This window comes from Pempheris klunzingeri, chromosome 4 (genome assembly GCF_042242105.1).
Source record: "Pempheris klunzingeri isolate RE-2024b chromosome 4, fPemKlu1.hap1, whole genome shotgun sequence".
In the NCBI taxonomy this organism is placed as follows: domain Eukaryota; kingdom Metazoa; phylum Chordata; class Actinopteri; order Acropomatiformes; family Pempheridae; genus Pempheris; species Pempheris klunzingeri.
The window spans coordinates 8,447,632-8,460,301 of record NC_092015.1 but is presented as its reverse complement, the minus strand read 5'-3'; the positions used below and the strand labels follow the sequence as shown (position 1 = coordinate 8,460,301).

Below are 12,670 nucleotides of genomic sequence, written 5' to 3'. Positions count from 1 at the left end.
CTAAATAGTACATTTCATTTTCTATTTGCCAAGACAGTGCACACAGACACGACCAGAGTTTAGATGTGATGCTTTAGTGCCTTCGCCACAGTGCAAAAACAAAGCACAGATAGAGATGATGAATCCCAAATCAAAGATTTAGTTATATAATGATATATGTATGCTTTTGTAACCGCTGAGCCAAGTAGAGAGATTTTTGAGACGAACATTCAGTAAATTCATATGAATATGACCACAATAATGTATCTTATGCTAAAGTTACAACTGTTTTTTAGAGCCCCATATTTTGGATGGTTAAGTGATACCATGAATTAAAAAAACAACATAAAATCACAGGGCTGCTGGTGGATATTTTTGTAATGTGTGTATACTGATGAAAGCTTTGTGTGTGTTTTTTCTCAGTCTTTCGTTCATGCTGTCGCTCACATTCACACCTGAGAGACGTCTGGTAAAGCCACTCACATCCTCTGTTATCAGACTTAAGGAAAAGTGCCATAACAACAGTGTGTAACGAAAATACCACATTACCAGTGACAGCCCTGCATTCAAAACCACACGTACATGAAAATACAGAACTATTATCAGCAAAATGTAGTGAAACAGAATCAGTGTTATTGCCAAGTACAGCAGGTTTTCACATACAAGGAATTTGCCGTGGTATTTCAATGCAAAAATAACTATAGTGACAGAAAAAGAAAAAATAAATACCAAAGAACTACAAGTTCTAAAAATAAACAATATAAAGCCAAAAAAAATATGTCAAACATGTGTTTTTAAAATAAAACCTTAGTGTATCAAAAGTAAACATACTCGCAGAGCAGAACAATGTCCCCTGTGACTGATATAATACGATATATGACTTAATTAGATTGTTAAAACTGATGCAACAATGTGTGAACTGTATTTTACTGCTGAAGATGGTTTTAATTACTTATATAAAGTCAGTTCACGCCAGATAAGTTCAACTGTACTACAGTAACAGCACATGAGTAAATGTTAATTAATTTCCATCACTGCTTAAGGGGAACCTGGCAGTAAAATCTCTGTATTCTGTACAAAATTAACTATTAGTTATCTCACACATTAAATGATAATATTGTTCAGTTAATTAACTATAATAGATTAAAACGGGACATCAAAGAGATAAAGTTATTATGCTGTTATCTTTGCTGCATTTCTTTAACGTATTTTGCTCCTGCCTTAATATAATATATTAATATTTAAAATAAAATAAATGCTGCAGTGTCTCAGGTTTCTGGGCATTTGTTGCCAGGCAGAGATCAGTCAAAGAGCGCCCCCTATTGGCAACATGTTTAACTGACGGACAGGAAGCCAGAAAGAAGTGATTAGGGGGTATTTTTTTACTTTATTTGTTGTTTGTTATTATATCCTATTGATTTGTTCCTTTTTTAAAAAAAAAAACAAAAAAACATGGAGTATGAAAATATTACTGTCATTGGAAACAGTAGAATTTAAAGTTATGCAGAAGAGAGATAAAGTTAAACAAGTTTGGCGATTTTGGCCAAATTTTCTAATTATTTGCCAACTTTTACTCGCACCTTCACAATGCAAACAGCAAAATGCAGATGTAAGACTACAGATGAATAGAAATAGGCACGCATAAATCATTAAGATAATAAAACTGATTTATGATTTTATTGATATATTCATGCGCAATTTGTTTTACACTTTAGATGGATAGATAGATAGATAGATAGATAGATAGATAGATAGATAGATCATTTCCGATTATTCCTCATTTCCTCCAGCAGGGGACCGAGCAGAGAAAATGTGGGAGGAAAGAAAAGAAAAAAGCCTCCAGAGGACTGAGTCAGCGGCAGCAGCAGCGGCTCCTCTCTGCTTCTCCTCCTCCACTTCCGCGGCTCTCCTTCAGCTCTGATCTCCTCAAACTCAACTCACCGCTTCAAAGCTTCCCTGCTGGATGAGTTTACAGGACGGTGAGAGGAGGGAAAAACACGCCTCAGCCCTGAACAGAGGAGCTGAGCGCTGAGGTAACTTCTCCTCAGATATCTGCCCTCTAACACGCTGTTTTTCAAACTTTATTCCAGGCATGTGTGGTTAACTCGCAGGGCTTTTTTTCCAGTCGTGCGACTTGACCGGGATCGTGAGATGCTGTGCCCGATGTGTGAGTGTAAAATGGAGCTCTAAAGTTGGCCGGTTTCAGCGTTAAAGGCGACAGAAGCGAGTCTAGTAAATTTAAGTTCGGCTTCTTCTTCTTCTTCAGCAGCAGCTTTGATGAACAATAGGATTAAAACAGATCTACACAGTGAGGGATCAGCGCTGATCACAGTTGTCTGGTCTGCCTCTGTATGTGGTCATGTCCAGTCCACACACCGTGAATAACACACTTCTTCTCTCATTTCAGGATTGTTTGACTTGGGGCTCTGCCGGCTGTCTGTGGGACTGAGAGGAGGTAGACGTGGGTGCATGTTGTGGGTACAGTCTATGTCCTGGTTGCCTAACATGAGCCAATTTATCCCAAACCACTGCCTTGTGTTAAATACAAAGAGGGGTTGTTGCATTCTGTTTAGATCTGCTGAGGACATTATTTTTTGCAGCAAGACATAAAAACAAAGCTTAAACAAAATAAAAAAAAAAAACAGAAGACAATTGAAAATAAAGCTGCAACCAATGATTATTTTCATTACTGAGGTTGAATCCAGTCCCAGACTGATCAGATCATCTGTTTTGTTCAACCAACATTTCAAAACCCCAAAATATTCAGTTTGCTACCGATCGTGTTTAAGGCAGATACCACCAGTCAACTCATCAGTCAGTTGACAGAAATATGACCACCAACACTGTTGGTAATAGTTTATCCATTAAAAAAAAGAAAACAGATAAACATTTACAGATTCCTGCACAAAAGATGTGAGAATTTGCTGCTTTTTTCTGTTTCATGTTATGTTTTATGATATGAAATGGAGAAAAGCATCTGATCCTCATATTGTATATTTGAGAGGCTGGATTCACACAAAATTTGTTTTTGCTTTAAAAACTATTGAAACAATCAAATTTATTATCAAAATAGTCGTCTCATACTTTTCTGTTCATTACCTTACTAATAACTAATAGTTTCAGCTCCAGGACTCTGCTGTAAAGGTGTAAAGTTTAAGTTCAAGCTTCATCTATCATCTTGTGAGTTTGATTCACTGTAGCAACGAGGAAAAATGAGGCCCAGACTAATGAAGAAACAGCCTGAAGTTGTCAAAATGTCAGACTGCTGATGCTCTTCTCTCTGTCAGCTCACCACATGTCCCTCTGCTGAACGTTCACCTCGAAGCTTCATGTCTGTCCGAGTTTCAGCCATGAGTGTTCTTCCTCCCGTTCGGAAGGACCGTATCATCGCTCAGCTCCCTCAGGTAAAACCATGCACCATTCCAGCGCTGCTGCCCAACTAAAACAGTGTGCAGCCTCACATATTCTTCCTCCTCTCTCATAGTGTTTCAGGAAAGAGGCGGCTTTCCACACTAAGGAGGATTTCAACAACAAAGTGAAGACTGCCTGTCAGGAGCAGCGCACCGGCACTGTGGGGTGAGCACAGGAACCAAATGATACTGGAGGGCACTTTTTCTGGCTCTTATTTATATTTCTTGTTTTATTCCCCTCAGCAGATTTAAAATCTCTAAGGTCATTGTGGTGGGTGACCTGGCTGTGGGGAAAACCTGTCTGATTAATAGGTAAGCTCCAACACGGTCACTGCCTGTGTGAAAGCAGCATGTGGGGAAGTTCTGGGAAATAAATAACTAGAATAAGACAGAGAAGATTTAACTCCTACAAGGAAGTACAGTCCTTGTCGTTTTATTATTAAAAACAGTAGAAATATTAAATCTGCTGACAATCAAATGGGATATATTTTCCAAGCTTTTTCATTCAGTGAGATGCCGCAGTGTGTGTGAGAAGATCATGAATATTTTCAGAAATGCCTTCGTAATCTCACCATCCTTTAATCTGTCTGTTCTTCAGCAAATACATTGTTTTTGTTGTAGTAATATTACTTTATGATACAAGCTGATGTAACCAGCTGAAAGTGCTGAAGTGGAGCTTTCACAAAGTATCTCATCTCATTAGTATCTCACATTTGTTAAAAACACGTTTTAAACTCAATTATTTCTATTGTCAGTGATGTACAGGTATACAGCACATAGACTTTAGAAAAAGGAAAACCTTTAAACAAACTTTACATGAAAATAGACTGTTTTGTTTCTTACATTTTTCTCTTCAACCTTTATTTATATACCTATACCTATATATATTTTTTTTTATAGTTATTTTGATAAAACGTTCACTGGCGCCGTATCATTTTGTCATCAACTTTGGGTTCTTGGCAGCTTTATACCAAAACTGAAGTCAGCCTTAGAGCTGAGTCTGTGCTGAAAAGGACTCTCTGCATGCCGGGTGAGGACAACCAAAATAAACCAGGACTTTAGAGGGTTAAAGGGCCAGTTCACCCAAACTAAGAAAATATATATATTTCTCACTTACAGTATCTCTAGTTGTATTTCGTCATGAAGGAAGGTTCAGTTTCATCTGTCTAGCTTTTAACAAATCCCTGTGTCCATCCCTGTACCAAAGAAACCCTGCAGATATTCTGTGATTTGGGTGAAGCGGCACTTTAAAAGATTGATCCAAGTGATCAACTTATTTGTGTGTGTGTGTGTGTGTGTCGACCAGCTACAGTCCTGGCTACTGTGATAAACATCGCACCTGTCTATAACCTGGATTTTCTGAGGAGATTTTACTTTTTTGATGTTTTCAGATTTTGCAAAGATGCTTTTGATAAGAACTACAAGGCGACGATCGGTGTTGACTTTGAGATGGAGCGGTTCGAGGTGCTGGGTGTTCCTTTTAGCCTGCAGCTGTGAGTCTCCATTATCACACATAAAGTAAAGTCAGCAAACAGTCTGTCTGATGTGACATCACTGACCAGTCTGTCTCTGTGTTGCAGCTGGGACACTGCAGGCCAGGAGAGGTTCAAGTGCATTGCTTCTACGTACTACAGAGGAGCCCAGGGTGAGAGCTTTGTGTGTTTTAGGGCAGCAAACTAAAAGAAATGTTTTAAACTCTCTGCTGTCCATGTACACATTGTTTCACAGAGAACAAAATGCTAGAAAAAGAAGCCGTACATTACTGGTTTGTCACATCTGCGTTCTTAAAACTGTTAAAGCTGTTTCACTGAGGTAATTTTTTTTTTACATCCAGTTGTTATCATCGCATTTGACATAACCGACATCGCCTCTTTGGGCCATGTGAGGTAAGTTTATTTCTTAAGAGCAGATTGTTTGCACTGTTGGAGTTTTTCTCCCAGCGAAACGACTAGAGCTTGTCTTTTTCTGTCTGCAGGCAGTGGCTGGAAGACGCCCTGAAAGAGAACGACCCCACCGCTGTTCAGCTGTTCCTTGTTGGCACAAAGAAAGACCTGAGCGTACGTCTTTTATTCTGTTTAGAGTGGACATGCCTGTGGACACTTCTGTGTGTTTTACTGGAGTCAAATGTCAATAGTTTGGATCGGTGCCAGCTGCGCAAAGCGTTTGTGTCCTGGCTCAAACCTCAGGAATGTAGTTTCCCCATCCTTCGCTAGACTGCAAAGCATTTCTGATAGAGGATGAAGTGACGAATACAAAGACATTCTTAGGACAACACAAGCTGTGCTTAGGCAGCGATGGAAAGTAAGAGGAATACATGTTCACTGGGGCTACTTTTCTGTTTCAAGAACTTTACATTTTTCTTGAACTATGTTAAATGTTTATTGTGCTTTTAGCAGGAATGGTACGAGCACGCTGAGGGTTAGTTAAAACTACAAATCAGATCACTGGAATAGGTCATTTACAGTTTTATTATTTTTAGAGGGCTTCTCTTGTTCTTGACTCCTTCACTTGCAGTGTAATAAAATGTTCCAGTACTCTTCCTACCGCTTACAAAACAGTAACACATCATAAAGTAGAGCTGAGCAATTAGTTAATCATCGGGATTTAATTGTTTTAAGTCATTTTAGCAATAATGCCAAAAGAAATCACCAATTCCAAAATCTTAGTGGTGATGATTTATTGCTTTTTCTTTTTCTTACTTGACACGAAACTGCATATCTTTGGGTTTTTGACTGCTGCTCAGCCAAAATTAGCAATATGAAGGCCTAACCTTGGGCTGCATGACGTTGTAGTCACATTTTTACTCTTATTCTATCATTTTACAGACCAAATGATTTATCAATCAAGCAAGGAAATAACAATTAGATCACTTGATTATGAAAACAACATTTGCAGACCATCTATAATTTTAACTTGATCACATTATATCTTATCTTATTATAACTTGTTTGCCTCTGGTGTCTCTGACAGTCTCCTGCTCAGTATTCCCTGATCGAACAAGATGCTCTCAAGCTGGCACAAGAGATCAGTGCAGAGTATTGGGCTGTGTCCTCACTGACAGGTGAGTGTTTGGGTTTGAATACAGTCAGATGAACAGTGCCATTAAACTTCTCTAGTTAAATCATCATTAGTAAAAAATGATCAACTTTGTTAGACAATATTTGGTTCTTTGACAAAAAAAGTGTACAAGCTTTTGTATGCATGTATTTTTTGGAGGGGAAGTTGACTATAATTCCCAATGTGCATTTTGGCAAGAGCTTGAAATGCGTCATGATTTTCTCAGAAATAAAGTTGAATTAATTGAAACTGGTGGCACTAAACCTACATGATGGATACAGTCTAGTGTTATAGGCCACATAGGAGTATTGTTGAATGGAAAAAATTTAAGAAATGTTCTAAATCAGAAAGGTATCACATTTTTAAAAAGTTTCCCACAGTCCCTTGCTGATCTCTATCTCCTCCACGCTGTAGGGGAAAACATTAAGGAGTTTTTCTTTCGAGTGGCATCGTTGGCATTCGAGACAAATGTTCTCGCAGAGCTGGAGAAAAGCGGATCGAGGCATATTGGGGACGTTGTCAGTGAGTGTCCGTACAATCTCTCTGCAATCATGAAAACCATCATTTATGTGACATAGCTTAACAACCAGATGATGATTTGTTTCAGGAATTAAAAGCACTACAAACAACCTGTATGCTACATCAAAGAAGAAACAGCCGAACTGCTGTCAGTAAGGACGGGAGCAGGAGTTTAAAGTCTAAGGTGCAGCCTGAAAATAAGTGGGGGAAAAAATGACTGCGGCTGTTCTCCAGCTCATGGGAGGGATTTCTGTGGTCAGAGCAGGAGGACAGACTGTGGAGTTTCGGTTCCTGACATATTTGACTTCAGTTTTTCCTGGCTTTTTTTCCTGTGGGATGTGGATTCTTGTGGTGCTGCTCAGTTTAACTTGTTTGGGGTTACAGAGTGACACAGCAATTACACAAGTATGATTGTTCTGCTACTGCAGAGATGCCAAAGGATGACTGTGGACGTTTGTAACCTGGTATGTGTGGACGCTTACCTTCAGTCTTGCTGCTGTAGTTTGTTTTTTTCCCCACAATAATACTCCGGTTAACCTTAAAATCTGCTGACCTTAAAATGACTGTTTTTACATGGTACTTGACCTCTTTTCACAATAGTGGAGACCAGAGGTTCCCAACCTTTTAGTAGGAAGTAAGGTTATTCAGTAAATCACAAGAAAAAAGTCTGAAAAAAAAATTGTGCACCACAAATATTTTCTCTTCTTTCCTATCCTGTTAATTATCTTACAAATCCTCAGATTCATCTCGTGACCTCTTGTTGGGGTCCTGAACTTCAGGTTGGGAACCTTTGTCATAGATGCAGATTTTATCTACAATGTTTATGCTTTATAGGTACTCTTTACTTTGTGTTTACAATCAAATCAGTGACTGAATTTAGATTATAATGTGTATATCAACAGCTGAAATACTCTGTGCAAATACTTTAGGTCCGTCATTTATTGTCCTTAAGAGTTCTTATGGTATATTTTACATTTAATAAAAATAAAAATGTTTTAAAAAAACAACATTTTGTGGTTATATTGAAAGCAGCAAACGTGAAATTAATTCAATTAATTAATAATTTCAACAACTATCATTTGTTACTTAGTTGAAATCACAGTTTAGTTTGTTATTTTGATTATTTACATTTTACTTTTTCCTTAAAAAAACACATCATGCTGAAATGTCACTATTCCCCTTTTCTTCTTAACTGAAGTTGTAAGAAATCATATCTTGTTCATTTGTTGAAGCTTTTGAAGGAATCAAGGTACTTCTGGTCAATTTGGGCCTGGAGCTCCTCAGGGATGCAGTGAGAGCATTTGTAATTGTCTTTAATCCACTTTCCTCCTTCAGTGTTCTCGATGGCCACAACTGCCACGCCTGCAGGAAACAGAGAGACAGATTTACATAAAAATGTAGAGGATAATCACTGAACTATGGTGTTATAATTTAGCTGACTGACCTACAACAGTGGCTCCCAGCCTCTCCACCAGCTGGATCGCAGCCTTCATAGTGCCTCCAGTCTCTATCCATTGGTCCACAAGCAGCACCCTCATACCTGCAAGGGGAGACATGTCAATTACCTTTATCCACTGGATCTTTTTCCTCAAACAATCTTTAGTGGGGTGTTCACAAAGTAAATGAAGTCCTGGGTCTCTGCTCTTAAGGACAACAAAGCATTAAATCCAGAGATCTGACACCATCATGAAATAAATAGACAAATAAACCTCTAATAATAGTCAAAAATATGTATCTGATATAATGTCAAAGATAGTACTCCAAATCTTAGAGCAATATGCATAGGACCTTTAATTCATTCAATTCATACACTAGAGGGTGCTGTGTCACAGGGAATAAATGGAAGTAGAGGTAAGGAATGACCTGGTTAAAATCATGTGGGTCTTTTATTGTCCAGTAGTTTTAGAGCAACAACTAGGCGAATAGTTGAGCAACAATATCAGCAACTTTAATGATCAATTAAAAATTTTAGCCAAGCAAATAAGACTTTCTATTGGAGTGGTTCCAGTGTTTCAGATGTGAGGATTGAAAACATGTTCAAATGCTGCTTATGGAATTCATTTTACATATAAATACAGCCCTACATTGAAGCTTTTCCTCCATGCTCACCACGCCTAAAACAGCTCTTTTGAATGATCTAATTGAAAAACTAAATATTTAGATTGAATTTAGACTTTATTGTCCCAGAGGGAGACTTGTTTCCTCAGCCGGTACAACACAGACACATTGTGGTGTTTTGGTATATTTAAAGCTGTGGCTCCCACAACCCTAAAGTGTCCGCCTACACTGCCAGCTGCGTAAACATTCATCTTCCTAATAACCAACATGGTTTAAGAGTAAAAATCAAGGGAGGATTAACCTGATTTTAGCACATCCAGTCTTACTTCCATGGTCTTTTCTCTGCCTGAGTAGTCGGTGTAGTTTTGGTTTTGGGTTGGGACACACAGATGTCCTGCTTTGCGGATAGCCAGAAAACCTTTCCCGAGGGTGGTGGCAACAGACGCCCCTGAAAAAACACATCAAAATTATTAATCCACAATGACAAAATCATATCTAAGAAAGTATCAGCCTCTGTTGCAAACTGCTTTTGAACTAGATGAAAAATGAGGGGCAAAAATACAGTATCTAAATTTATCTTTGCCAGAGGGGTTAGGTTTCCTGACCCATGTACTGGCAGAGGAACTAAAATAAGATTGGAGTAAGCCACAAAGTGTTGATCGCTCTTCACCTACCATTTATTTCCTGCCTTGAAATGAAATGGTTTGTTTTCTTACCCAGAATGAATCCCATTGCATCTATCCCAGCAACCAGGTCAACGGTGTCATTGTGGAATGGGCTGAGAAGGTCTTTGACACAGTCTGCAAGAGCCTGAATCGAGTGCAAAGACAGTAAATGCTCATAAAGTTTGCATGTAAGAATACACACAGGTGGAAGACAGTAGAGACGGTAGAGACAGTAGGGACGGTAGAGACGGTAGAGACAGTAGAGACAGTAGAGACAGTAGAGACAGTAGAGACAGTAGAGACGGTAGAGACGGTAGAGACAGTAGAGACAGTATCAACAACTCAAATAACTGTTGAGTAACAAGAAATCCTCCTTTTTCCCCCCATCGTACCTCAGAGTTGCAGTAGAGTCTGGACGGGTCCAGCCAGGCAAACGTTGGTCCTTTTGTGTTGGGTGCCATCAGAGAAAGGTACCATCCTTTATGCCTGTCTGCAGGAATGGCCAACACGTCCATTTGTCTGTGCTACTAGAAGAAGAAACTGGGGTGAAGGAACTGAACTGTGAATGAACGAGAGAGTCACTCATATCAGGTTCCAGTGGGGTGAATTGCGGGTGGGAGGGGGCTGTTAATAACACTGCACTTAGTTACTTATTCTGCCCACAGTCAGTGCAGCAGTTTGAATTCAGAATCAGGTCAACTGATGATTTGTCAGTCAGACTTCTTTGTGACAGCTCAGATAATAAATATGTCTGCCCTGCTGTTGTTTTTCTTGCATTCAGCACTTATTTGTTTTATTGTAGTTGAGTGGATGTTGTTTTGCCGTTAAAGAACCACACCTATTTGATTTAGCTCATTTACTACAGATCTTGTACACTTAACATCACTGCCAACTATTGTCCGAGGCATACCAGATAGTTTTAATTCCTTTAATGTAATGTTCATGCATTCAAGCATTAATTACCTTTCACTCATTTCATACAGTGCAAACTTGCAGAAACTTTGCAGCAGGTAATGTCACACTGACATTTCTGTTGAATTATAACAAAGGTCCAAGAGCACATTAAATGAAAATCAATGCAATGTGTGATTCATTAACAAACAGCAGTATGTTAAGTTTGACAAAAATGTTAATATATCCACTTGAAAGGATAACCGGACTCGCTTAAGTTTCTTAAGTGGTTGAATTAAATGGAACCAATGGCTGTCTAGAAAAAACATTAAGTAGTTGCTGTTTGCAGTAAACTGGCCCACACTTGCACAAACAGTAGACTGGTCCTTTAAAAAAGCAGCAACAATGATTATCAAGCTCAATGAAAACACTTTTTACGATGTTTACTGTAATAATCAGATTAATAGCCTAATTTTCACTGCTGCTATGTGGATGTAACTTTACATTCACTTGTTCATCATTGGGGTTTAAAAACTTAAACACACAAGGCAACAGCTTTCAACAAGCTTTCTTGAATCTATAAATCAAATTTATTAGACACCCCTGAAGACTGGCTGTGATGAAGCCAAATGGGTCACTGGCAGATTAATTCAGATTGGTAAATAGCTTGTTGGGGATTTTCTGAGTTATTTAGTCCTCACTCAGAGCTCTTGATTTGTCTACCTTTGTTGTAAAGGTATCAGGGGCGTGTCTGACTCAGGTAGAGATGTCTGCTGTGAACCAACTCTCCGCTGCTCACTGAAATGTTCATCGTCATAATTTTCTTCAAAAAGATTCTTCTACAGCTACTACAATGAATCAATAAGAGGAATATTCTTGTGATTTGACCAGAGGTTTGCTATCAGCTTAAAATCAGCCACCTTACACATGAGGTCAGTGTTTCTCTGCTAGGGTATTAACATTCAGACACAGCTGTAGCTCATAATGTGGAGCACCTTTTCCATACCTGAAATCACAATTAAAATATAGTTAAATACAATTGATTTTCATATTTCAGGTTGGTACTGACAATATTTTTACATCCTACCATCTTTTTCTGGCAACAAAACTCTTGAGTGACAAAAAGTAAATTCTTAAAGAATGTGTAACTTGTTTTTTAGGTGTATCTGTGCAGAGTCCAACACTAGCAGTATCAACACTGGGCTGGAGAAACTGACTAATGATCCTCTAAAAATGTTAATTTTTTCCCGTCTGCGTGCTTCAGGTTGTTATTCTATATGCTGCTCAGAGCTGTGGTCTTGAGGTGTTTGCCTTCAGGTGCTGCGAATCAGCAGGGGATCGGTGTCTAAATAAGCTCAGGTTGCACGATTATGTTCATAGTTCTCAGACTGGATACACCAGTACAGTTATTAAATAAATAGATCTGAAATGTCATCCCAGTTTTGTGAAACAGAGTTCAAGCTGAGCGTTCACTTTCCTGCCAACAGTAACTGTACTTTCCCACAGTTGGGTTTGTCCCTCGAACCTAATTAACTTATAGTAAATGTAACACTGGGATGTTCACATGCTTTCTTATATGGTTTTGCACATTGTTGACACACACTCACGAGATTTACAAGGCAACAAATCTGAGCAGATATTAACACATTAACGTGTTACTGATAGCGCTATGTGAGCTCATGGTGATTTAAAAGGTTTTGAATTATCTCATGGAGAAATGCTTCAAACTGCAATAACGAATGTTTTGGCCACTTGGGGGCAGCGTAAAGAAGCCATGAACACAACACTGGCATTGACTATTATCACCTTTTCAGGTGACAGAGCAAACAGTTGTTCTTTTACACATCTGCCAACATTAGCATTTACTTTGAGTCCAACATTCAGTCCTTTGAGCTCTGTTTGGGGCGCTTAATGCTACTTTTTGTTCAACAGCTAGCTAACAGTGGATTTTTTTTAGCTTTGACCAAATCAAAACAGTAGAGTCACGGGCCGTGAAAGCAAAATAAAGACCTGAAGGACACCATGAAGTTCTATAGAGCTGAGGGGACCTGCAGAGTCAGGTGAGTTTTACAAATGTTGATAAAAAGCATA

At 38.7% G+C, this 12,670-nt stretch overlaps 2 protein-coding genes across 3 annotated transcripts; one reads left to right on the top strand and one right to left on the bottom strand.

Annotated features, from left to right (window-relative positions):
• Positions 1-1,930: 1,930 nt before the first annotated feature.
• rab34a (RAB34, member RAS oncogene family a) lies at positions 1,931-7,908 on the top strand. 2 transcript variants are annotated; one of them, XM_070829016.1, is made up of 12 exons: positions 1,931-2,012; positions 2,387-2,434; positions 3,267-3,383; positions 3,464-3,555; positions 3,636-3,701; positions 4,781-4,882; positions 4,970-5,034; positions 5,224-5,275; positions 5,365-5,446; positions 6,360-6,450; positions 6,861-6,968; positions 7,054-7,908. In XM_070829016.1, exons 3-12 carry the CDS (start codon positions 3,309-3,311, stop codon positions 7,119-7,121), a joined length of 801 nt encoding a protein of 266 aa, XP_070685117.1. In that variant the 5' UTR covers positions 1,931-2,012; positions 2,387-2,434; positions 3,267-3,308; the 3' UTR covers positions 7,122-7,908. The 2 variants fall into 2 exon arrangements, with proteins under 2 accessions (XP_070685117.1, XP_070685116.1); XM_070829015.1 differs by having other exon boundaries at positions 3,633-3,701.
• LOC139199841 (adenine phosphoribosyltransferase) lies at positions 7,908-10,206 on the bottom strand. Its single transcript, XM_070829018.1, has 5 exons — positions 10,081-10,206; positions 9,740-9,833; positions 9,325-9,471; positions 8,410-8,505; positions 7,908-8,327 (listed from the first exon to the last, which is right to left on the bottom strand). The coding sequence occupies exons 1-5, from the start codon at positions 10,201-10,203 to the stop codon at positions 8,185-8,187; spliced, it is 603 nt and encodes a 200-aa protein (XP_070685119.1). The 5' UTR covers positions 10,204-10,206; the 3' UTR covers positions 7,908-8,184.
• Between the last annotated feature and the right edge of the window lie 2,464 nt (positions 10,207-12,670).

Bases quoted from the DNA above. Each gene is read 5' to 3' on its own strand.
- rab34a (XM_070829015.1), top strand. From the start codon at position 3,309: ATGTCTGTCCGAGTTTCAGCCATGAGTGTTCTTCCTCCCGTTCGGAAG. The intron at 4,883-4,969 runs GTGAGTCTCCAT...TCTGTGTTGCAG, and splicing joins GTTCCTTTTAGCCTGCAGCT to CTGGGACACTGCAGGCCAGG. The intron at 6,969-7,053 runs GTGAGTGTCCGT...GATTTGTTTCAG, and splicing joins GCATATTGGGGACGTTGTCA to GAATTAAAAGCACTACAAAC.
- LOC139199841 (XM_070829018.1), bottom strand. From the start codon at position 10,203: ATGGACGTGTTGGCCATTCCTGCAGACAGGCATAAAGGATGGTACCTT. The intron at 8,506-9,324 runs GTTAATCCTCCC...CTCCCCTTGCAG, and splicing joins ACTGGATGTGCTAAAATCAG to GTATGAGGGTGCTGCTTGTG. The intron at 8,328-8,409 runs GTCAGTCAGCTA...TGTTTCCTGCAG, and splicing joins GCTGGGAGCCACTGTTGTAG to GCGTGGCAGTTGTGGCCATC.